Source organism: Manacus vitellinus, unplaced genomic scaffold (assembly GCF_001715985.3).
Source record: "Manacus vitellinus isolate BGI_N305 unplaced genomic scaffold, ASM171598v3 scaffold_8_pilon, whole genome shotgun sequence".
Taxonomy (NCBI): domain Eukaryota; kingdom Metazoa; phylum Chordata; class Aves; order Passeriformes; family Pipridae; genus Manacus; species Manacus vitellinus.
In genome coordinates, this window is record NW_021940864.1 from 17,440,014 (window position 1) to 17,465,363 (window position 25,350).

Below are 25,350 nucleotides of genomic sequence, written 5' to 3' on the forward strand. Positions count from 1 at the left end.
AATTGAAGTTAATTCGAGATATATACTGGGAGCACTGGCCTAGTTCTTGAACATGGCTGGACCAAGTGCTTTCTGGTAGCCTTCCTCTAATAAAAAGGCAGTTGTCAATTATCAACTGACCAGCTAAGAAAAGTAACATGGAAGAACTGCACAATCACAGGGGCTTGCTAGGAGCCAGAGGAGCACACAAAAGGGACTCTTCTGGTCTAATAGCCCATTTTACCAGTGGTACATTTCTGCACATAATGGGAGTGCACATATTTAGCTCCAATACATGGAAAACAGCACTTCTGAAGCCTCTGAATGTAGCTCTGCAGTCTGTGGCAGAAGTGATGGCTCAGGCAGCGTTCATCTGTGATGAGCAGCTACCACTTGCAGTCCAGTGCAGGACAAGAAGCAAATGTCCTTCCAGGCTTACACTTACCCTTTAAGCCTACGCAACAAGCCCTTCTTCATCCTGAGATATATTGGTACCTTCCAGACAACATCAAAATATCATCAGCAAGATTCGAGCCCTTCTCTGTGGAGATGTAAACAGAAGACTGACAGACAAGCGACACTTCTGAGAGTACTCAAGAAAACCATTTAAATATTATATAATTCTGTGAAGATTTATTGTGAATCCTGATCTCTTTCTCCCCAGTTTCCTAGTAAGCACATGCTTGATGTCGTGGGTTTTCACAATCTGTCTTGTAGTTAAAACTCCTGAGTCTCCCCTGTAATTTGTTTTATATATTTTTAGTATAAATATTAAATGCTATATTATATGTTTATTCATAATGTTTTAGCATGGTTATACTCAGTGTGCTTTATATAAAATATCTGGGTTTAAATGCCGTTAAAATGTCAAAGTGTAGCTCAGATGTATCTATTTCCCAATCTTCAATGAAAGAGGTGACGAATATATACTTTTTAGTATCTTTGCACTTTTATTTTCTCATATATAATTTTATAGAAGCCTTTCCTTTTTTACATAATTCCATTTTTGCTTTAAATATCATTCAGTAATGAATACCCTGAAAAGGCAGAGTTAAGACTGAGCAATAAGCAGCATAACTTTTTTTTTCCCCTAGGACTGTGCTCAGAATGATATCTTTACTCTGGAATTGATCTAGTCTTTGCATATTAATTTTTGCATCTTGCTAGCAAAATCATGTGTTTATGCTAGTCAGTTTAAAGTACAGCCCAGAAAACCAGAGATTAGCACATCTCCACAACAGTTGCAGTGGGGCAATACCTACCTGTTTGAAGGTTGTCTTATTTGTAACAGTATGCACACGTCCCTGGCAAAAATAATTAGAGGGCAGTGTGAGAACGCATTTTCATGTGACAGTACATAAAGGCATCCTGTTCAAAAATCTAGCGGGTTTATCCCCCTTTAGCTCAATATTACACAACAAAACAGGTAAATTAAAAAGATTTTATACACCAAAAGTGACTTGACTGTTTTATCTGCTGGTAAGAGAACAGAAAGGAACGTTAGATACAGTTCTCTACAAGAATATAATTAATCAAAGCGGTCTTGAGAACTACCTATATGAAGAAAGTACTTCCACGGGAAAATTACAAATTATAAAAAGATTCTGACAAACTTGCTACCTTTTCACTTGTTTATATCTAAGAGTTGTTATCACAAATACCTGTTTGCTGCCTTTTAAATTAAATTAGCAGCTGAGTGAAGGAGGAGAGCAGATTTACGCAACCTACTGCCGTAGTAGTACTTTAATAGTGCCAGCTGATGAGGGACATACTTGGATTTGCTGGGAAAGGGGCTGGCTAGCATCCCTCGGAGGGGCGAACGTGACTCGGTGCCCGCGCTCGCTCAGGCACTGGCGGAGCGCTCTGGGACGGACAGGTGTGAAGTGGAGCGGCGCCAGAGGAGGACGGGGGCGGCGCAGTGGGCTGCTGCAGCCGGGAGCGGCACAACCACTTGTCCTTCCCGGCACAATCACCTGCCTATCCCGGCACAACCCGACTCTGTGGACAGGGGCAGGCCGGGGGAGGCGCAGGGGGCCGGCCGGCGCAGCCCTCCTCCCGCGGGCGGCCCCGCTCCCGCCCCCGCCGCTTCTTTCGCGCGGGGGCGGCGGCGGCCGTGGAGTGATGCTGGTGGTGGGTGGCGGCAGGCGGTGGCGGCGGCGCTGGGGGGTGGCCGGTGCTCTGGCCGCCTACTTGGGCTATGTGGGGATGGGCGCCGCCGTGCTGCAGGCGCTGGAGCGGCCGGCCGAGGTGCGGGCGGCCCAGCGCCTCCTCCAAGGAGCGCTTGGAGCTGCTGGCCAACCACACTGCCTGCAGGGGCCGCCCTGCAGCGGCTCGTCGAGGTGCCCGGACGCGGAGGAGCGCGAGAGCGGAGTGAGGGGCGGCCGGTGGCAGCCGCAGCAACCGCGCCCCCTGCCCGAGAGTAACTTATAAAAAGAAAAAGTACAAAAACTTCTCCCTTGTAGGTCTCTTGCTCACACGGCAACCTGCCCCGAAGAAGCTGCCCACGGCGTGGAGAAAGCGTTCCGCACTCCGCAGGCAGCCGCCTCGGCTGCGGTGTTTGGGCACGCCGGGCTCCCCCGGCTCCTCGCCCCGGGCTGCGGCCGACTTTTCTCCCCGCTGACAAAGGGGTTCTTTCGTTCTCCGCCGCCGAACCTGCGGGTTTTGAAGCGCCGCCGTCCCGACCGTAGGTTAATAACAGGTGGCTTGGGTTTGCTCTTGCACTTACTAAGAATGAATTGCAGTCTGTGACGTCTTGCAGGTGGTAAATTCTAACGGAAGAGTTTTGTCGTGGTAAGTTAAATGGGTGTTTACACCGGTGTCAAACTTTTCCCGTTTTCTACTTGTTAATTAAAGGGAAAAAGGAAATCCTTAAATCTTTCAAGATATCATTTAATACATTTCTTGAGGATGTTTGCAGGACGGTTGCAAAATGTAAAGCAGGAGCAAATGCAATCTTACTAACGTACAAGTGGTTGCATTTTTATGATACAGATACGAGCAAAGTGGAATAAATGGGTTCTCTTTGCTTAATTTTTCTCTGAAAAAAAAGAAAAATCTACAATATTGAAGTGTCCTGAATGATTCCCCAAACCCTTTGAGTTCAGTAGGTACTGGCAATTGAGTATGTACTGTTTGCTTTGGTCAGTCTGCCTCAAATAGATGTTGCCAAACAAACAAAGAAAACCTGGGGGGTTTGTTTGTTTGGGATTTGTTGTTTGATTTGGGGGGAGGTTGTGGGGTTTTTTGTTTGTTTTGTTAAAGTAGTGTATGATGGTGACTGAAACCAAAGCAGCTGGCCACCAGTTCAAAGAACTTAAAGAAGACCTGGATAAGTGCTTCCTTTTTTTTTCCCCAATAGAGAAAAAACCACAGAAACCATCAAACTGATAATCTTGTCAGGTGTTTCAGCAAGGCCCTGGCAGACAAAATTTTGCTGAAGACCTTTGTCACAGTCTCATCCCCTGACTTTCTAGATGGTAAATCCTCTGCTGGCCGTCTGTAGTTTGCTGAACATATGGCATAGATTTGGACGCTTGCAAGATGCTGTGGTAACTACTTTTATTATTTATAGTGTATGTTGTGCTAGCTGTGGAATTTAAATAGAAGTGATAAATACATCAGAGAAGACCAGTCTGGTGTTTCATTAAGGAAGGTCTTAGCTGAGCTTCACTCAGCCTTGGCTCACTGTGCAGTGAGCATCTGGCATAGCACTTGCCCTGTGGTTGCAAGGGCAAGAGGGCTGATGAATGACAGTGACAAGATGCTAGTAGTGGAGAGAAGATGATCACAACTAATAGGTAGAAATGTCATTCTGATGGTTGGTTTTACTGTAGCTTGACCTTACTAATTCTTGATACTACCTAGTAGTCAAGGGAATAGGACAGCTGCTCAAAATCCATTTAGACCAGATGTTGTTACAATATGCCGTGTGAGTACTCAATTGTGACTTGAGCAAGCCCTTGATGGGGAAGTTACAAATAAGCTTTGTTTCACTTTACAGAGTGACTGTGCATGCACTCGTGCTCTGAGAAACCACACTGAGTTTGAATGGCTTTGTGTCCAATTTTTAATAACTTTCACAGTGAGGAATTAATCATAAACAGATAATCCACGGAATTGCTGTTTTCTTACACTCTTTTCTAATTTCCTGTGCAGCAATCACTTGCTTACTGTAAGTGTGCTCAAAAAAATGGGATGTTTTTCTGTGCAGTCAATTGTTATTGTAGTACACTGCACATCTAAAAACTCAAATCTTCATTTGTGAAGCCTAGCCATGATGATAACATTGCACATAGTTTATCGGGCAAATGTCATCAGTGGCCCTCTTCAGATAAGAAACTTGTGTTCTAGCTACACAGCTGATTATTTGCTAATTAAGAAAGACATATAAAGAGTGTTTGTGAAAACATAAAGCAGTGTGTGAATTTTAAGTGCCTTGACGTTACTGGCAATTCCTCATTGTTTTCTTACAGCTCTTTCATTCTAGATAATTCTAAACTGTTTATTTTAAGTGTATAGGGGCCAATATGGAATAAAATCCTAGTTTGCTAAGCAATGTACAAACATAATTTTACAACCTGTTTATCTCTTAATTCCTAGTTACCAACCGGGAGTGGAAATCCGCTGTTCCAGCCTTGCACGGATGGAGAGCAATAGCGAGCTCCTGCTTTAAGGAGATAGCGGGGCAGCACAGAGTGAGGATGGGAGGAGGAAAGGGAAAGTCAAACAAACCATGCTGTAGTAGCTAGACCAGTGAATTCTCGGTTAGTAATTTCTGTGGCTCGGATCCTTTCCAGGGAAGAAGTAATTTTCTAGTTAAAAAGGAAAGTACGGAAAGAATTGAAGATAGCAGACCAGCAACAAAAACAGAATGACAGAGGAGAACATGTTAGAAAGTGTGTGACATCTGTGGTGGTGGGTCTGTGGTTCCTGTAGCTGATTTTGTTGGGTTTTTTTGCCTAGAGGAACTGGCTGGCTCTTCCCCTATGGGATGCTGAACAGTTCCATATTTCCTAAATAGTTGAGGATAGCACATGCAAATGCTTTATGTTTAAGGAAATAAGCAATGTATGCTCACGTGTTTATGCATACTTATATGTGTGCATAAGAACAAGGGCAGCAGAGGCCACATGACTGTGGCCCCACATCCCTCAACTGTGCATCCAGTAACATTTGCTCAAGGAAGACATAACTTTGGTTTTGTTGACCCATCTAACCCCAGGCTGTTTTTCCAACATTGTATACAGTCTATGACATGAACAGATGTTCGCTAGGAGCAAGACAGAGCAAGCCACCTCATGAGCCATTAGGTAACATGCAAAGAGGACAATATCTGGCCTTTTATTATAAATATGGTGATGGTCTTCACATGCCAGAATTACTGAGTGTGATGTTGCATCAGAGGAAGCTCTCAGTGAGAAGACTTGCAGAAGATGGAAACAGATGCAATGATAAGGCAGATTTCAGGTGATGTACTCTCCATACAATGAGGAAAAGTAGCCAGACTCAGCTGGGGAGAAAAATATGTAAAAGTCTGTGTCCGGGCAAAAATTATGCTGGTTCCATATTCAAGAAGTGTCCAGAAAGTGAGGCTGCACACAAAGATGGTATATTCTGTACTGGCATATCCTGTACTGGCATATCTTCTAGAGCTGTGACCTTCTCTGACCTTTTGGGGCTGGGAACACCTACACACACTCCACAGTGTGATGCACTCCTAGTGCATAAATGTCTCAGTTTTATTGTGTAGGGTGAGTATATATAGCTCTGCTCCAGCTGAGCTGTCCTCCAAACTCACTCCTTTTCCTACATCATTTTCAGTGGTTTCAGGCACACAGCTGCTATTCTTGTCAGTGTCTCTTTAGTCAGATGACTGGCTGTATGGCCAGGCTTGGAACAGGACTTTTGCTGTGTTATGCTATCACCATGACATCCTTTTCATGCTACCGTTCTTTTTTTTTTTTGATATAAACTTTTTTATTGTTATATATATATTTCCCTATTATAGTTGTTTCCTATATTTATTGTATTCCATCCACTTTCAATTGTAGATATACAATGCTGTTTAAACACAATTGCTTACATAAATTCAGAAAATGAAAGCTGAGCTAAATTAAATAAATATTTTTTTTGTCTAGAAAGATTTAAGGTGTAGTAAAAAGGACCTAATGGTAAAGGGCAGGTGATAAACTAAAAGCCTGCAGGTGGATCTAGATACTGTTATCTCCAGAGTCAACAGCTAGAGGTACACAAAGAGTTTAGTAGATGTTTACAAAAGCAATGAGATCCCATGTGACTGAGAGATCCTCATCAATACCTGGGCTTGTACTGGCATTGAACCAGTAGAGAATTGTGACAGCTGTCAGGAAATACAACCCTGTAAATACCATTTCCTAAAATAATCTTGCTCACATATGATGAAACAGTGGATGACTAGTAAGGGATGAGCATAAGGGATCACCTGCTGGTGATGAGGGTCTTTAAGGAACAGCGTTGGCTCTTGGTATTTTAGACCTGTGACATCTGTATTGAACCAATTTAATCAAATTCACTTGTCACAGATTAAATAGGGTTGATCCCCTGTAATTATTCTTTCTAATTTCATGCTTATCAAAATGTACTACTACTTTGATTAAGTTACAGCAGTTCATCATTCTCCAAACCTATAATTAAAAGAGCCATGGATACCTTATCAAGAATGTGCATTCTGTGCTAATAATATCCTATTATAGCATCCATTTGACAGAATTTGTTTAAGATAAAATCATTATTCTATAAAGCAGTAGGTATATAATTTTCTGTAAGGTAATAGGCTAGAACTCTGTTGTTAGACTTCTCGGGAGGTGATGAGAAGATCTGCTGGTGAACTGTTGTTTCTGGTTAGTTGACTCATTCCTAGGTCTAATGTTCAACGTAGTGTCTAGTACCTGTGTTTAAAAAGAGAAACGTGAATGGAAAGCACAGCAGCCTATTTTATTATACCTCTACCTAAAGAGAGAGATTTTCTTATTATCAAATTCCCAGTTACAGCTGGTCAGGCTTGGTGGAAGTACCAAGTAAGGGAGTAGCAAGCTGGCATTAACTGATAAGTGTCTCAATAATCTGTCCAACCAGGAAGGTTTGAGACCTACAGTGGATAGCTAAAGACTGACAAGTGCCCTCTAAAAAGAGAAATGGTAATTCTTGTCCGTTGTTTGAAGATGTGGATTACTCTTACAGGTACTTGGTCATCATACTTTTAATTGCACTAAAAAAAAAAAAACAAACAAAAAAAAAAAAAACACCACAACTACTAGGGAGGGAAATCTCAATTTTACAAGGATGATGCAATGCAACCTGCTGTGTTCTGTAGATTATACAGGCAGCTCCTTTCAACAAGCGCTACCTATTTCTGTTGCAGCCCAGCTGTCAAATTACTTCTGTCATTGGGGTTTGAGAAGTGACTGGGATTCAGCAACACTTTGTCCCATGAATCATGTCATAGATTCTTCCTTCATATACGAGCTTAATTTTCAGAAAAAGTACAAGTGTCTGAGAGATTGGTTTCATCATTACTATACTATGTCTTTTGCTCCTTTTCTGTTGAAGAGTAATTGTAGATGAATTCTAGAAATGGTAGTACAGACCCAACTGTAAAGTTAAAGTGCTTTTGCTCATAGGGTTTCTTTGGTTTTGAGGAACTAGTGCCAGTTACGTTAGCTGGGGAAGGTGGGGAACAGTTCCTTGATCAGGTCTCAGGTTATTCGAGTGGCACGAAGTTAAAAAAAAAATACAGCTGGATTCTTTTGGATTCATAGCATATCTTGTGCCTGGTCTTGTTTTGGTCAGAATTCATGTAAGTTTCCTATCCAGGCAAGGACAAGGGGTCAGAGCTCATAGCTGGGAAAGTGTGATTAATAATCTATTTTTCAATTATTTGGAAATTAATTGACCTCTGTCCTTGCAATCTGATCCAAGGTTAATGTTAACCATTTTCTTGTGATTTACAGCTGCTATTCTGTGAGGAATAAATGACTGTTTATATGCTAACATTGTGCAGAAATTTCCAGTGCACAAAGTTTATGTGAGTTGTTTTCTCATTAATCTAAATGGCAGCTTGGTGCTTTTTTAACATCTCCTTTCCCTCCTTGATAGATTGTGAAGGTGAGGAAAAGTGTCTGAAATCAGGCAAACCATTTTCAGGAGGGCACATACTCCCTGGAGAAGTTGATGGTTTTGGATATGTGTATGTAAACGTCAACTAAACTTTAGTCTCAAGTTTCTTACACCAGTCCGTTCACATACTTTTTTGCCTTCCTTGAGAACTGCTTTCAAATACAATTAGTGAATAACTGCTTTTGCCTTTAAAAGATATCTCAAGATTACTGTGACCACTGACCACAATGCCACAGTTGAGAAACATGAGAGGAGCCATGGTTTGTAAAAGGGTCGTTTGTATGATTCTTTCCATGATAGTTTCCTCCAGAAGAAAAAAAGTCAGGAATTCTTATGGAGATACTTGGTAGAGTCCTAGTCTTCTGGAGCTTTGCTTTCCCCTTTTTCACTTTATACCTTGTTTTGGGGAGGGCAGGCAGATAGATTAGAATCAGTCTGTTTAATCATTTAGATGAAGGTGGTTTTTTTTTTCTGTAAAGATTGTAAAAGGAAAGAGAAGCACGGTGTTCTGAAGAAAGAGATTGCAAGGAAAATAGTGCCACAGTTTATATATACACATGAATTAATTCTTTATTGCTGATCTTAAATGCCTTTTTTGAAAGCTATATCCTAGTTACATGCAGATGTGAGTGCAGAGGAGAAAGATGAATTTTTTAGTTGGTGTTAAGGAGGTCAGATTAAATAATAGTTCTGCCTTTTGCATACCTGGTGATCAGAAGTCTTGCTGCAGCCACAGGCAGGTGGTGGAGGAGCCCACGTATGATGAGGATATTGGAAGAGAGGAAATGCGTAAATTGGAAAATCTGGGAGTTGCCGAGAACTCATAACACAGCAAACATGATAAAAGAGACTTATGAGTATGGCTGAAGGATAGAGCAGCTCTGCAGCAAATAGAGAATAAACCTACATTTTGCAGGGAAGAAGATGTTATACTCAAATGTCAAGAGGGAACCAAACTCTGTAGACTGAGCCTGTAGAAAGCTTCTGGATGCTTAAGCAGATGTCCTGGTAGAAACAGCCACCTCACTTTTTTTGGGTTTTGTTTTGGATTTATTTTTTTTAGCTAGACAGTATGAACAAAAGAGACCTCTTGCCTGTAATTGCTTTCTGTGGTTTTTTGCTAGTATGACTGTAACTACATTGGGTTTGTTGCTACAAAGCTGTGTAGCTTGGTAAGACTTCTCCAGGATGGATGAGGTACTCATTAACAGTAATTTGTGGAAATACAGCCACAAGAGATGTCAAGGGCTAAAAGGAAGTCAGTCTGTAAGAGTGATTTAAATTTTTTTAATGTCTTTTTTTGACTCAAATAAGGAAACTGGTAAAATGTTGTGTTTGGATGGTCCTGCAGGACTAATCAGCAATGACTATTTTAATTAAATAGTAAAATAGAAGGAAAAAAGGGGTATTGCCATCCTAAAAATAAGTTCAGTAAGGGAGTCAGCAGAAATCCACAGCGTCCTTGTGGAGTTAACATTGAGCTTGAATTCAAGGAGTGAATTCCCTGCAGAAGTATGCAGAAAACCAGGCTTTGATTTGTACTGAAATATAATGATCTAACGTAAAGCGTGCATTTGCAATCATTAGTTTATGACATTCCTTACTGAAACTTCAGAGCTTGTGGTTGAGCAAAATGGAGCTGGACACCCAATTTGGGTATACTGAGGCATGTTTTATCCCAAAGGCAACAGGACAGATGTTACATTTAAATAGACTACTTTGAGTGGATATCATGCTGATGTTGTAAGCACCAGCTATGACAATATTAAGTAGCACCATGCAAAGCCTACTTGTATGGACAAGGAACAGAACAGCCTATTTGAGAAAATGTGGCAGTCTGCAAATGAAATTTCAGTGATTCATGAAGGCTAAAAGTCTAAAATATCTCAATTTATAAATGCTATAGCAGTTACCATAATTCCCATAGAAACTTTTATCTGTAGCTTAAAACTATATAAGCATTGTCAGCTACAGATGAAGTAGTTGCTGTGAACTGCAAATTATTATCATTTTAGAGAGGGGGAAAAAAAGTGAAGAGAAATGAAATTGTGGGGTTTTGTTGTACAGCTTGTCTGTCAGTAGAAACCAAAGAACCACTGAGTTGTGTTTCTTTCTGATTATTTTAACCACCCACCCACCTCCTTTCTATTCTTCTTTGAGTTGCATGTGACCTTTTAAGTTCCCAAAATATCAAGCCCATGCTCTTGAATTTCAGTATTTGTTGTGTTTGAGCAGTTGGTGGTATTGACTGGGGTCTTAGACCAGGCAGATACCTGCTTTTGAACACTGGATTTAGGATGCTACTTCTACTGGGTGCCCTTTAATGCATTAGGTTTTGAGGCAGATCCTGTCTGAATTACTAGTCTAATTAAGAGAAAAAGGAAAACCCCTAGGATTTCACCTCCAGAATGGGTATAAAGCAAAACAAAGTGTCTGGTTCTCAAAAAGACAGGCAGAAGAAACCAAGCAGTTATGACCCAGCATGTATGATTCACTTTCTATTTAGTACACCTGGAACCCACAGGCCGCTTAACCCAAGTTTATTTGAAAATCAGTGACAGAGACATATCAGTGCCTCTTAAATGAAAAAAGCAGGGAGAATTCAGCTGTTCTGTTAGAGTGTTTATTAGCTGGTTTTTTCCTGTGTTCTGTCTAAAATTATAAACTGCTATTAATTTTTCTATGAAAAAGAGCAATAGCCAAAAGCAGAAGTCTAAACATATTAAATTAGGGAGAGTATTCACTGATATCTTCCTGGATGCTCACTCAGCCTTCAGGAGTTTGCAGTTCAATTACTTCCTGTACCAGAAGTAATTTCTGTGCATTAATAGCTATCTATGGATTTCTGTTTCATGAATCTGCTTCCCTGGGCACATCTGCAGGAAGGCAAGCTCCATTAGTTCTACTGTTCTCAGAAGAGTCAATCTTTAATTTTCTATCATCATTGTTTCTGTGTGTCAAAGGTTGATTTTAGTTAGCATAGTAAAACATTTTTTACTTTGAAAAAACAAAAGCTGGTATCCTTAACCCCACATACTGTGAATCTTCCCCTTTAAGGATGACCTCAGTAGCTCTTTCTTCCTAACAGTAATGACATTTCTTCTGGTAGTGTAAATTTATTCAAGGGCTTTGGTTTGCGTGGGTATTCAGTGGTCCCCATGTTGGGCTGGCTTCCACAGAGCAGTGAGCCTAATGGTTAATGGTGTTATCTGGATGTTTGATAACAAGATTTAACAAAGAAATGGGTAGGTAGAAGCTTACTGCTGAAGGCTGTTGAAGACTACAGCAAACATACCAAGTTCCTCAATACCAGAAACAGAAAACAGCTGACACACTGCAGGCTCAGTGCTTGCTCTTTGCCAGTGAGTAATGGTTACATGGTACCTTCCTTCTCCATGAGAGTAGCACAGGTCATTGTACCGTTTGGGGCAAATACTGTAGCCTGTCTGCAGACTCTGAAGACACATGCTGTGCTTCCTGGCAGTAGCATCACCTTGGGGAAAGTTAAGACAGTGACTCTGGGATGCTGAGTTGTTGGAAGTCACTGCAGAGCTGTCATGGGTGCTCACAACTGCTCAGCCTCTTCTTTCTAAACCACGCAAAATGGAAGTGATGCAAGGATGTGAAATTAAGCATTTAATGACTTCATTACTGCTGCTTGCTTCTCACATGATGTCTCATGTAGGCTTTTTGTTTCCCCTTTCTGCATGAAGAATTTTCCATTTCCTGGGGCCAATTCAGCCACAGGTTCTTGCAATCCTGTTTAGTTCCTAAGTGTTTCTGACTTTAAAAACTTGATGTTGTGTGTAATGTTGTCAACTGCTGAGCTTGTATCAGCAGTACATCAGGCAGGAGAATGGACAACAAACATGCTGCGTATTCAAGGTTTTTGAGTCTATCTGATCAAGCTGCTAAAGTTATCTGAGTGCTGGACTGTTGCTGTTCCAGCAGGTATATATGTGTTCAAGACTAACTGCTTAAAACTGCAGAGATCACAGTTTACAGAAAGAAAGTTTCAGGAAAATAGCAAGCTTTTGATTTCAAATTTAACCACTAGTTTCTGGAGGGAAAAAAAACAAACACAGGTCATCTGTGTAAATTTCCAGTGTCTCCCTTGCCATACAGCTTAGTTTGGGAGTTATTTTATGTTCATGGGAACTGTGATTCCTGACTAGGCCACTGTCTCCAGAATTTCATATATTTCTTAAAACAGAGGTCAAGTATGGTCAGAGATCAGCAAAGAAATGTCAGAGCCTGCACCCTATGCAACCTGACAAACCTCAGTGCAGACACCAAACCTGGAAGAAGAACAAGGGGTGGCAGAATTACACACAACTATTCAAAACAAATCCTGGTGGAGGCTTCTTAGTAAAACATTTTTGCTTTTGTTTTTTGGGGGGGGAAGCAGGGTTTGGTTCTTTTATGTCACGGTGTATAAAAATTCTTTCCTTGAATTGCCCCGCTCAGGTTGTGGCAACAAGTCACAGAAGGAAGCAAAATGTAATATAGCATTTGGTCCTTAGCTCTTTGTGGGGCACGGGCTCTCTGCTTTGTCTTGCAAAGAGAAGAGCATGTTGTAGAGATTCAGTAGATTATAATGTGACCCTGAATGGCTTAGATTGCCTTCAGTTATGAATACATGAAGATACTTCCGAGAATGCAACTGTCAAGCAGTGCTTGTTTCTTGGAAAGATGTGTTGATCTCTGAGCTGCTCCTTGCTCTTTAGTTTGAGAACTAGTAGTTTAGAGAAAAGAGATAATGGTCCATGCTGCTTGGAGCTCTGAAAACAGTTTTCAGTTCACACAGAGCATCTTGCATCAGTAAAATGGGGCAAAGCTTCCTTGCTTTGCTGGCTTAAAGTGCCGGTTTGCTTGATGGATGCATAGGCTACAACTTCTTTGTAAAGCCCACAATTGGTCAAAATCTAACCTGAGAGTGATTCGTTTTATTATCAATAGTGAAAGCTTTATCAGCAGTCTTTTTGTTCAAATAGTGATTGTATTATTCAGTATCTGCATATCCTTCTCAGAGATGATGAAATTTATGTATTCTTGGCTACACTTTGCATTCAAGGATAATTAAGTGTCAGGGATTCTTGATCAGTGAGTGTGAAATGTTTAGTGTACATGCTGTGATTAATGTTTTGGACACAACTGTCATTAGTTTTATTGGCATGAGAAGGCATAATCAGATGTGGGCACTGTTAAAACATCTGATATCTTATTTTAGTGTAATTCTGCACAGTTCACTGTAGTGGCTTCTAAGTTTTTCCCGGGTAAATTGAAGAGAATCAGCCATAATGCTAATCCAATCTGTTAATTCACGTTTATAGTCCTGATGTGGGGACTATAAATTTTATTGCCCAAAACTAGTAGACTGTCCATCCTGTGTAGTCTCAGTCTCGTATAATATACCATGTACATTCCTCCCCAGGGGGATCCCCACCAAAGGATCTGTATCATTTACATATGCATGTTTATTTGCTGCTCTAGGTCTTCTGCCATTGGAATATCCCATCTGGAAACACTTCCTTTTCCTAATGAGTATGTCATAAGGCAGTTTGAATAACCATCTGTCTAGGCTTTCTCTAGTTAGTTCTTCTCCTCCAGTCTCTTCCACACTTACCTCTGCTATCTATCATGTGCATGTGCAACTTTTTCGTTGCCATAAATGCCCTTTTCTTAGAAGCAATAGTCTGCCTTTTGGCTTTTCTGACCTTGGAGCTCCTTGGTCTCTAAGGCACAGGATATCCTCTATTAAAGGGGAAACAATAGAGTCAGAAGTAGTTGTAGTTTTTGACTTTACCAGCCAGAAGTAGAAATGCCAGTCATGTAAACTTGCCATAAGGGGGTTTGTGGGATCTCACATTATTGTCTCATTACAGGCTATCATCCAAGCCTACAAGAGTGGCATAACCCTCCAGGGAAACACCACTAACCTGGGCAGATGGGACTACAGTGGGTCTTTCTTCTTCTCCATCTCTGCAATAACAACCATTGGTAAGAGTTCCCTGCTTTCAGGGCCACCTCATAGTTAGGAAAAGAGTGGAAATGAGGACAGATGCTCCTCCAGCACTGTGGGTCTTCCTGTAGCTTGTCTATATCATGCAGGAGGTAAGCACCCATGAACCTAGCCCTAGAAATGCTTTATCATCAGTGCCAGCTCAATAATGATCTCTTATTATATGCAGGGATAATTAAGTCGGTCCATATTCCTACTAAGTTACAAAACTTTTGGGGCCTGAACTTCACAGTGCTGCAGTACCTTCCCCCTAGTGTGCTCTGAGAGGTCTGAGGTGAATTGTGCATTGAAATGAGCTTTTCCTATCACAAGGAAAGGAATGATTCTGAAACACTCCTAATACTGGCTGCTGCATCTTCAGAGGCTATATTTATGAATTAATTCCTTCTTATTACTGTCTGTATTGGTTGAGGACCTGCTTGTTCAAGTGAAAGTTAAATAGCTGAATAAACATCACAATTCAGTTGACTCAGATTTCAGCAAACGACTAATGCAAAACCATGAAGGAATGATGGAAATAAATAGGGGGGAGAGAATGAAAAAATAAAATGTATTGGGTACAGTGTTAGTTAAGGCAGATGCTATTAATTATTGTCATTTCATGTCCCCAGTCCCCAGAAACCATTAATAACTTGCACCTATGTCTTTTTATAAGAACCATGGAGGGGAGAGTATGTGGAGAGATGGTTGTTGAATATCAAAAATCCATCATAGTTTTACTGATTTGTGTTGAATTTGTCAGCTCTCTTCAATTTCAAGTATATTTTTAAATCAAGAATTTTCTTTTTGCATCTAAATGGCACATTCTTTTGATTTCTGATTGTTAGATTGTCTCCATCTTAGAACACTAAACCCCCACACATGAGTTCAGAGAAAGAGAGGGTTTGAGGGTTTTTTGCGGGGGTGGGAATGAGTGGGTGGTGGTGTGGTGTCATCTTCCTGTGACTCAGTACATCTTTCTGCCCTGTTCTTTTGCACGTGCATTGTTCTGATTGGGAACACACTTTTAGTGTGCTGTACTACCTCGCACAGGTTGTACCAGATGATGGCAGTGGAGGCTCATTAGACAGTAGGTTTTCAGCGCAGAGCATGGGCAGTTTCTTCCAGCCTTTGGTACAAAGCAGCATCTGCTCAGAGCTGCTTGGTTTACTTCAGTAGTGAATCCTGATCAGCTTATAAGTCATCAGAGTGACTGTTTTAACACAACCAATTTAAGTTATATTCAGGAAGAATCAAAAATAAAAGGGGAATTTGTGATGTTGGCAGAGATCTAGACTAAGCATTTCTGGCTGCTAAGCTACTCCTTTTTTTTTTCTCCCCCCCCCCCCCCTTTCTTTAAGTAAACTTGTTGCGCTGATGGCTGGGGGAGGAAGGATGGGACAGGACAGCAGAGGCAGTTGAAAAGAACCAAATATTACAGCTCTCTATCTCATAATTTTAAAGCTGATGCTGTGACTCTAGAGACTTGCTCGTGATTTTTCAGTTGTGGAGCTGAGAATGCCACACAAGTCACTTCTATGCAGAGAACTTCAGACAAATGGACCCTTTATTCTTTTTCAAGTTAAATTGTTAGTTGCATACAGGTCTTAACACTTGATAACAGTACGTTGTAGAAGAGAAAACTACAGATGGTTTCACAGAGCCTCGCCTTGAGTCTGTTATCATCTGTTTTTATGCAAATTCTTGAGATAGTGGCTAGTTCAGCTTCATGGAGGAAATCGATATGTGACTGAGAAGGACAATTGATGTCACGTAAAGAGTCAAGCTCCTTTCCAAAGAACTCAGTGAAGTTCACAGGAGTGAGTCACAGTAGGAAACTTCATTTATAAGGCATGGCAATGGGGTAAATGACAGTTGAGAAGGTTTCTTGAGGATCTGTTGAGGTTTTAGTGTCCTTACATGGCAAGGAAGAGCCTATCCTAGGCTGTGATTATGGAACCAATGAAAGCAGGTCCAGCCTCACAAGATTAATGTATAGGAGTTAAAGCCCAAGGCATTCTGGCAAAGGAGTTCATAAAGGGTGGAGTTAAGATGATAATGGAGAAAAAGAGATTCTCAGGAATTTAAGGGTACTATATAAAGATTCTGAAGAATCTGGATGGACTCTATTTCATGTATTGCAGCTGCTGCAAGTCCTTCTTTGGCCTGTTCATCTCTTCCATATTCTTTCTCTGCAACTAATGCCATTGGTGTCTTGCTGGCCTCTTACACTATGTAGTGTCTTTGTGACCTTTTTCCTTAGTCTTCTCAAACAGCACTGCCAAAGACATTATCACTTTCACCTTCATCACTTTCCTTTGAGATACTATTTCCATTCTGTTAGCTGTATTCTGCTTTAGATACTTCAATCCCCCTCAGAAGGCTTGATGTGTTTCTCAAGTCCTTACCAGAATGCTTTCTCACGGGGATACTGGAAGGATGTAATCTTCTTTCCTCGTTAAGACCAACTGAGGAGCATTAGCTTCTTTCCCCACTGACAAGATTTGACTCCCCATGTTTCCTGTTGCAGCATCTTCTGCGCTGTACTCTTCTTCTTCCATTTAAATGAGAGCCTCATCTATTTCTACTAATAATTAAAAGCAGCATGCAAATTTTGCTGAAAAAACAAAGGAAGTTCTAACTTGCAGGCTGGGCACACGTGGTTCCCTAATCCCAAAGGTTTAAAGAGCAGGTGTGTGTGAACTAAAACCTATTGTTTAAAGTGCCCCAAAGCCTATGTAGTTTTTGGCCAGTCTTGGAATTTGAATGGAACTGCATTTATAACTTTTGATCACGTGGGTTGGACAGCCCTGGCCATCTGATGATTCCTTCTCTCCACTGTTACACTTCTGTGCTTTCTTCATTGCCGTCTTTGACATGTAATGTCATCCCAGTTTTTTTGTTATCTCATTTTCTGCAGAGTTTTTCCATAGAAACCCTCTCTCCAATGCCTTGAAGGGTCATCTTCAGAGTTCCTTTAGAGATGTAGTACTAAACATGATTAAAGAAGAGAAGCTAACTTGCTGCTGGTTTTATCTCTCGGATGTCTTTATCCCTTGCCGACACAAAGTCTCTCCTTTCTTTGTTTACTCTCCTCCTACTTAGTTTGGACTAATGCAGAGGTCAAAGCAAGTTGAGAGTGGGGCACAAGATGAAAATTCCTGAAGTCAAATGATCTCAGGGTGGTGTAATTTCAGATAAGGTACTAGGAAAATGCTTTGTGTTGAGGCTGTGGTTGTAGATGGAGAGTAGTGTCCTCTCTAGCCTGAATATCCCCCTTTATATGCCATTTCGTGGTGCTGCATTACCATTTTCTACTGCAAAGCTAAGAATTCATTTGTATGAATTTCAAAGGCTCTTTTTTAAATATAAAATAAGGCAAATAAGCCATCTCACCATGTGGAAAGGAAGGGAAAGACCTTCTTCCTGTTCTTTCCATCTCTGATTATCACAGTATAATAGCTCCTAAAAGCAAAACCTCAAAGGATTAGGGAATAGCAAAGAGTCAAGGAGCAGGCTATTGAGTGAGTGGTGCCACAGATGATTCCCATGGGGGAGGAAAAAAAAGTAGCAAGTTCAGGGTAGTGTAATGCTTTGGGCCAGCAAAAGTTTCTTGAACACTCTGACCCTCTGTAGTGCTGCCCAGTGTCTGGTGGAGTTCCTGAGAAATGGCCAAGTTTCTGCCCATTGCTGGTGGACAATCAATTGAGAAAGTCAGTTAAAGCAACTTAATGTCTCAGATTAGTTAAGACATGGAATAACAACCTGGGGCCTCTTTGACATTTGAATCCTCTGTGAACCTCAGGCTTGTGTAGGGGAGTTCTCTGCTGAAGAGCCCCCAACCTTTGATGAATTGATCATTTCCCTGCCTTGTGACAGCTGACAGAGCTGCTTTACGGGCTTGGCCAAGTAGGATGTGGCACAGTGATTCATGGGAGATAACTGGTGGATGTGGGAATATGACTCGCAGCAGCATCCTCTGAGCTATCTCCTGAGCACTGGCAAATTTGGTCTGCTTTCCTGACTGCATACCATCTTGTCCAGTTGAGACTAAGCCTGCTATACAGCTTCCATTGTATACACAAATAAATACAGTACAAATAAGACTGCAGCACTCATCTGAAGCGTTGTTCTGGCCTTTCACTCACTGAAGGAGTGTGCAACCAAATTTGCTGTCACGTGGAATTTCATAGGGCTAAAACTCTTTTCAAACATGTTTTTCAGCCTACCAGCCTTAGTTATTGGTCTCTACTTCAAAACAGCACCGGCTAAAATGAATAGTGATGGGCAGCTTCCACAGCATGCCCTGGTTCAACCTGCCAGGGTCCCAGTGAGCTGTGCCATGTAAGACACAGTTCCTGAGAATCTGGCAACTAGCTTTAATAATCAAATTCTTTAAATTCTTGGTTTGTTCTAATCATAAAACTGAGAAGCCAGTGCAAGAGCTGTGGCTGCTTGGGGCTTCCATGTCCTGCTTCCGTCTCTACCACAACTGGGAGGCCTTAGCAAGGTCATCCTCCATGGATGGATAAATTGGAAATAACTGACTTCCCATGTCAGGTGTCCTGAGCTCAGTGACTGCGTCCAGCTGCCAGGTGTTCCTGAACTTGAAGCAGACTTGATGGGTATAATATGAAATCTCACAAGAATCTTGAGAAGCCAAATATGTTTTCATATAGTTATTCTCATGGAGGCAATCAAAGTGTGAGGGAGAATAGGAACCCCTGACTTGCTGATCTTCAGTTGAGTGTAGGTGGTACCAAATGACCTCTGAAAATCTTAATGCTTGAAAGATCATAAGATAATTCAGTCTTCCTGGTGCCTCAAAAGGTCTCTGGTGCAACTGTGTGCTTAAAGCAGTCAGCTATGAGGTCAAACCAGGGTAATGAGGGCTTTATCAAGGACACCTTCCAGCTGAACTGGACCTTTGCTCCATTTTCAGGAATCAGACAAACATATAAGGCTGTGTGAGTGATCAATAGGTTTATGTACTTTTCCACTTTGAATTATACGAAGACAACTTTTCTGTCTTATTTTTTCTCAATAACACATTTGAATTTTTCATGAGCAAAACCTTTCATTTATCCCAGATTAAAAAATTTGGGTTACTTGTAAAGATCACAAGGAAAAGAAAAGTTTAGATTTTCTGAAAAATGTTAGAGGAGGAGCTGTTGGTGGGAGGAGCTAGATAGTCTGAGGGTATAACTTCCTCCAGTGCCTGGGAGAAGAGGAATGTGGCTCACTGGAGATCACCCCAAATGCCAAGTGGAGCATTTTTGAGTATTTAAATGTCTAATGCAAAATAAAGTAATTCTAGGACTGACACCCCTCACTGAACTGTCCAATGGCCCTGTGGGTCAAACACTCCTGTTGTTCAAGACACCTGGCTCCTAGGCTTAGATGAGTGTGTGGCTGTTCAAAGCAAAATACTGTCAACAAGAGTACTCTGTAAATTTGGGATTAGGTCATTCCTTAGGAAGTGATGGCTTGTATACTCTCCAGTAGGAGAAACAATTAAACCAAATCTTCCCAAAAATGTGTTTGAATGCTAAAACCACTGATAAAGTTACAGATTAGGGAAGCAGCTCTTCTTCCTGCCTTTTTTTTTTTTAAATCCATTGGGTTTTTTCCACAGATGAAAGTAAGTTTGTAAGTTTTTTGTAAGTTTGCAGATGATTTTCAGCCTGTGAAAGATACTTGGTTTTTGTTCTAAGGACTTTTTGCTGAAACTACTCTTTCACATCCAGGCAGTGAGAACAGGAGCTAAACAAATCTTTCATTGTGGGTAGCAGGAAGTTGCAGTTGCCTTAGTTGAACTGAGAATACTGCAAATAGGATATTGTCTTGTGAATGAAAAGATCTTTTACTAATAAGTCTCATCTTCTTAACAAGTCCACAGAGCTTCCAAAGCCCATATGTTAAGGGAATGTAATGGGAAAGCAGGGAAAAAATACTGAATTACTAAATATGTATAACAGAAGCACATGAGTTAAAGCACATGGATATGAACGTTTAGAAATAAAACCACTCTTATTTTACTTCTTCTAAAGAAGCTTAACTTACTTTACACTTTATTTCAAAATGAGAGTGCAGTACATGCGCTTAATCCAGCTTCAGTGAAAACACATTTTGATGTCTATGCAATTTTTAGTGACCATCCTTCGGTGTCTCTTGGATCAGGCAGGTACCAGGTGACATCCCAGCAGCAGGCTCATGAGGGATGTGACACAACTGCCAGTGTAGTTTTTGTCTCTGAGTTTGGTTCGGATCTTCTAATGTATAGCCCGCAGTGGTATAAGACACCAATTACCCTCATTCCATTTACTGAAGAGAATATGTCCAATTTACCCGTTCCTGCTTGAGTTTTATAACAATTGAGGTTTATATACAACTAGGCTGGCATCTGTTTGTCTCATGCAAAGGCAAGTGGATGTCATTAGCCAGGAATAAATTTCTGGCCATTTTGCATAATCTGAAGTCTCCTGTGCTATTTGATTAAACTTTGTATCCTGTATAAAAAGTTTGGGACTGTGTATAAAAAAATGGGACTGTGGCTTTTTGGCATATGTTCAGCAACTGCTCATCAAGTCTTCAGAAAATTGTCTTGAGCCGCTGAGCCCAAGGGAAAAGGGAAGCAGAGAAATCAAATGCAAAGCAGATCTGATGTTTTAGAGTGCTGGGCTTACTGTGCCCATTAGACCTTCTTACATTATTGAATTTACCACTCTAAATTAGTTGTAATGTACGGTTTAACCATAGATGCTCTCCAGTCAGAACTATGTGGCATCTCCAAAGTTCTGGAGGCTGCTGTGCTTCACACAGTGGTCTGAGATCACAGGCCTTTCTTCTCTTATCTGATGTTTTTCTTCAGAGACAGAATAACTTGGAAAACTGTGGTAAAAAGAACTGCCCAAGACATTACACAGTCTTTTAAAACTTAATATAGAAGGAAGAGAGGGGCAAAGGGAATGGGGAAACCACTTTGGGAATGGCTGGCCATAAATGTATGTAAATAATGTTCAGACTCCAACCTTACAGTAAATGCCCCCCCCCCCAGCACTTTCTCCTTGGGCCAGATCAGTCCACAAAAGGAAAGAGTTGGAACTAATCCACTGAATGTGGCACAGCCAGTGTGAAATGCATCGCTCCAGGCACATATCCCTTTAATTCACTTAGGTGAGATTACCAACCGGATGTACTTGCCTGCATGTCTCATTTACCACACCTGTTAGTCTAGAAATGGTGAAAGCTGGCAGAACTCAGCAACTACACGTGGGGAAAAAGTGCATAAACATTATAAAGCTGCTCACAAGCAAAGAACAGTGGATCAAGGGTTGAACTTGATGATCTTGGAGGTCCTTTCTAACCCAGCTGATTCTATGATTCTGTGAACATAGCACTGGAATGAAGTCCTAATTTAGCCCCTTTGTTTGAGTGTATTGAAAAACCATCTCTAGTTACATAACAGCATCCCATTCTTTCTGAGAGATGCTCTGCCCTCTCCCAAGGACAGGCTGCTGGGGCTGCTTTGGAGGTATATTATGTACTATCATATATGTTAGACTCAGGGGCTCACAAATCATTCCAGTCTAAAATTATTGGAGGGAAAGTCCTCCAAATAGTAAAACTTTGAATTTGTATGGGTGCACACTTAGAAATAGTTTGCCCCAGACCTTTTTCTGGGTATAATTCGCTGGTGCCCATGTACAATTAACTGCAGAGTTGTCCACGGCGAGAGATTTTTGTTAGCACAAAACGTGGCACAGGACGTGTAGATATCCCCAGCTCACAGTTGTACACATTTCTATATTGTTGGTCAGTGGCTTATTGCAGCTGGCATGTGACAGAAGTTAGTGAAGGAATGGGACTCTATCTGATTAACCACAGGTGTTTGCGCTCTCACTTATCTGGGGTACAGAGCCCAGCCCTGGGACCTCTCCCTCCTGGGCACTGCTCACTTGCCCTGGGGCTACACCACCTAAAAGCAGGTAGCAAGGCACCGATGCTTGCACTGTGCTAACCTTGGGTGTCGCCGGGAGGGGATATCATTATTTGTAGTGAAAAGATAATCTTACGTGTGGACGTACACCAATCTCTAATGAGCAGAGGTGATTTTGAAATGTAGTCAAGGCCACAGGTCTCTGACTGGCTAAATCACAGTTGAAATGCTTGTGGTGTGCTATTTCTTCCCCTGTCTTAGAAAGCACCCTATGAAATAAACTATAGTTAAATCTGACTTTCCTGTGGCATAAAACACTTGAAACTAAAGAAGTGCGAGTTTGCAGATTTACAGGACATTTTAGAAAGGGGAACAAAGACAAATATTGCAGCAGTGATTTTGAAGGCATAATCACCTGAGGATACAAGCAAGGCCGTGCTTGCAAGGCAGGACTTTTTATTAGACTCTAGACAACCATTTTGACAATTTAAGGTGTATTTGGTACTTGTGGTGCGAATGAGGAGTATAAGCAAGGAGGCAGTGTGAAGTTCGCTAGTCCTGTGGGACAAAGGTAGAAAAGGGTGGTTGTTATAATTAAAACACTATTGTTATGATTCAGAGACCATCTGACAACCATGCAGGATCATTTACCAGCAAACCCCATGCCAACAATGCTTACAAAAACTGAGCTAAACGGAAGGTTTGCATTTACGTCAGATCCCAGCCAGGACAGTGGGTAGGGGAGAGGAAATTCACTGGTAAATGGAAAAGGAACTAAGCAAAATTGGCAGGGAAAGAAGTGTTATTTTCCAGCCCACAATAGGATATGACAAACAATGGATGTAACTTACAGTTATTTATAAAAAAGGTCCTTTTGGAGCAGTGACCTTCTTGCCTAACTTCTTTAGAAGATGGAGGTTCACCCCTCCAGGGGAGGAGGGCAGGCAAAGAGTATTTTAGATTTAATGCCTCATTCCTTCCCTGCCTAGGCTATGGGAACCTGAGCCTCAGCACTGCAGTTGGGCGAATCTTCTGCATCGTGTTTGCACTTTTTGGAATTCCCTTGAACCTTGTACTCCTGAATGAAATTGGGCAGCTGATGCTGCTTGGGGTTCAGCATTGTGCCCATCGCCTAGAGGAGATGTTTCCTTGGCAGGTAAGCAATGTGCATGGGTATATCTCAAGGAAACAAAAGACAGAGGATATTGGTATTTGAGATCCTCCGACTAACAAGGACAGCCTGCCTACCTATTTGGCCAAAAAGGGAATAATATTCAGGAATAGCTGGAAGCAAATAAATTTGGTTTATGACAGCCCTATGAGGTGTCAGATAAGGTTGTTTATTAATTGAGGGAAATTCTGTGATGAATGACTTCCCCTACAGCAACAGAAGTGCTAAAGCATGAGAGCCATGCACAGTCCTAGACTATCTAGTCTGTTTATCATCAGTCATAGTTAGAATTGCCTGAGTAAGTTATATGGGAACATTTGTCAAATAGGCTTTAAACTGGCATGAATTTAGGACTCATGGAGGTGATGCCCAGTTTGTGTTGACTGGATGTCGAAGTTTAACCCCATCTGGCAGCTAAGCACCATGCAGTCACTCCCTCCCTCCCTCCCAGTGGGATGAGGAAGAAAATCAGAAGAATAGAAGTGAAAAATGTCATGGGTTGAAATAAAGACAGTTTAATAGGTAAAGCAAAAGCTGTGCATGCAAGCAGAGAAAAACAAAACAAGGAATTTGTTTACCACTTTTCATCAGCAGGCACGTGCTCAGCCATCCCCAGGAAGGCAGGGCTTCATCATGTGTAACTTGGGAAGACAAATGCTATCACTCTGAACATCCCCCCTCTTCCTTCTTCCCCCAGCTCTGTACGGTGAGCATGATGCCATATGGTATGGAATATCCCTTTGATCAGTTGGGATTGGCTGTCCTGGCTGTGTCCTCTCCCAAATTCCTGTGTACCCCCCATCTACTCACTGGTGAGGTGGGATGAGAAGCAGAAAAGCCCTGTATTATCAATACTATTTTCAGCACAAATCTAAAGTACAGCCTCACACTATCTACTATGAAGAAAATAATCTCAGGTAAAATCAACACACTGGAAGATCCACACCATTTATCATAGTGGAATGTAATGAATGTTTGCATGTTTTTGTGGAGTCCTTCATAAGCTTTTTTTCTTCCTGTTTTACTAGAATAAAGCTTCTCTCCTGATGAAGACCTGTGCACTGGTAACTGGCTTGTTATTGTTCCTCTTGCTACCTCCCTTGTTATTCTCTGACAAAGAAGGCTGGTCTTATGAAGAAGGCTTCTACTATTCCTTCATTACCCTCAGCACTATAGGGTTTGGAGATTATGTTATTGGTGAGTAGTTCACATTTTGTCGCTTGCACCTACTAAACAGCAAAGTCAAATGCATAGCATATGAAGCTCCCCACTTGGCAGTTTGACACCACTAGCAATCCATAGACCTGATGATAAATATATTGTGATAGGCATTTGACAGGTTGAGGAAGACGTGATTCCTGTAATAGGAATGCACCTGTAAAAGAACAAAGAAATTGTTTCCTGGTCAATGAGTAGTCTTCCAGTATTCACGTGGTCTGTCCCCTGAATGACTACGTCACAAAGCTGGAGTGCTCTGTTTTTAATCCCAGCAGTGGCTGATGGCACACTTATTGCACTCCAATGCATCAGCAGCGATTAATTTCAGCAGATGCTACTTTGCATCACCATTACCAGACTGTGACCATTTCTTCTGTCAAAACCCTAAACAACTGCTTTCTAAAAGGCAGCTTAAGTCACTTAGGTGTAGACTGTCAGGCACCAGGCACAGCCTAGTTTTGGATGCCAAAACCCTTTGCCAGAGGAAGTGGGATTGGACCCACGCCCGTTGCATTTGCTGAAACACAGGACACACCTTTTTGATAAAGACTTTCTCATTAAAAACAAATTGATTATAGAAAGACATGCACCCTTAAATCCCTGAGAGACAGAAAGGCTAAAACATCTTATTATGGATTCTCTATTTTCTTTTCTTCATAGCGCTTGATTGATGGTTAGACAACTTTGTGGCGGTTACTTTAGGACTTGTGTATAATGCATCAGAGTTATGATTAGAGCTTGTGTAGGCACAAATAAATAAGCTGGAATCATGTTATCTTGGGTCAGGGTAGCCAGATGAAGCTTAACAAAAGCTAGGTTAGTTCAGCATTTTCCTGCACTGATTTTACAGATGATGCCGAATTCTGTGTGGCAGCAGCTTTACTTCTC

At 41.4% G+C, this 25,350-nt stretch overlaps 1 protein-coding gene across 1 annotated transcript in view; it reads left to right on the top strand.

Annotated features, from left to right (window-relative positions):
- Positions 1-2,169: 2,169 nt before the first annotated feature.
- Positions 2,170-25,350, top strand: part of LOC108641806 (potassium channel subfamily K member 17-like) — a 28,830-nt gene continuing 5,649 nt past the window's right edge. The window contains 6 exon segments of the mRNA XM_018085341.2: positions 2,170-2,253; positions 2,255-2,295; positions 2,297-2,318; positions 14,019-14,133; positions 23,063-23,229; positions 24,273-24,441. Of these exon segments, the coding sequence (XP_017940830.2) occupies positions 2,185-2,253; positions 2,255-2,295; positions 2,297-2,318; positions 14,019-14,133; positions 23,063-23,229; positions 24,273-24,441 (583 nt within the window). The 5' untranslated portion in view covers positions 2,170-2,184.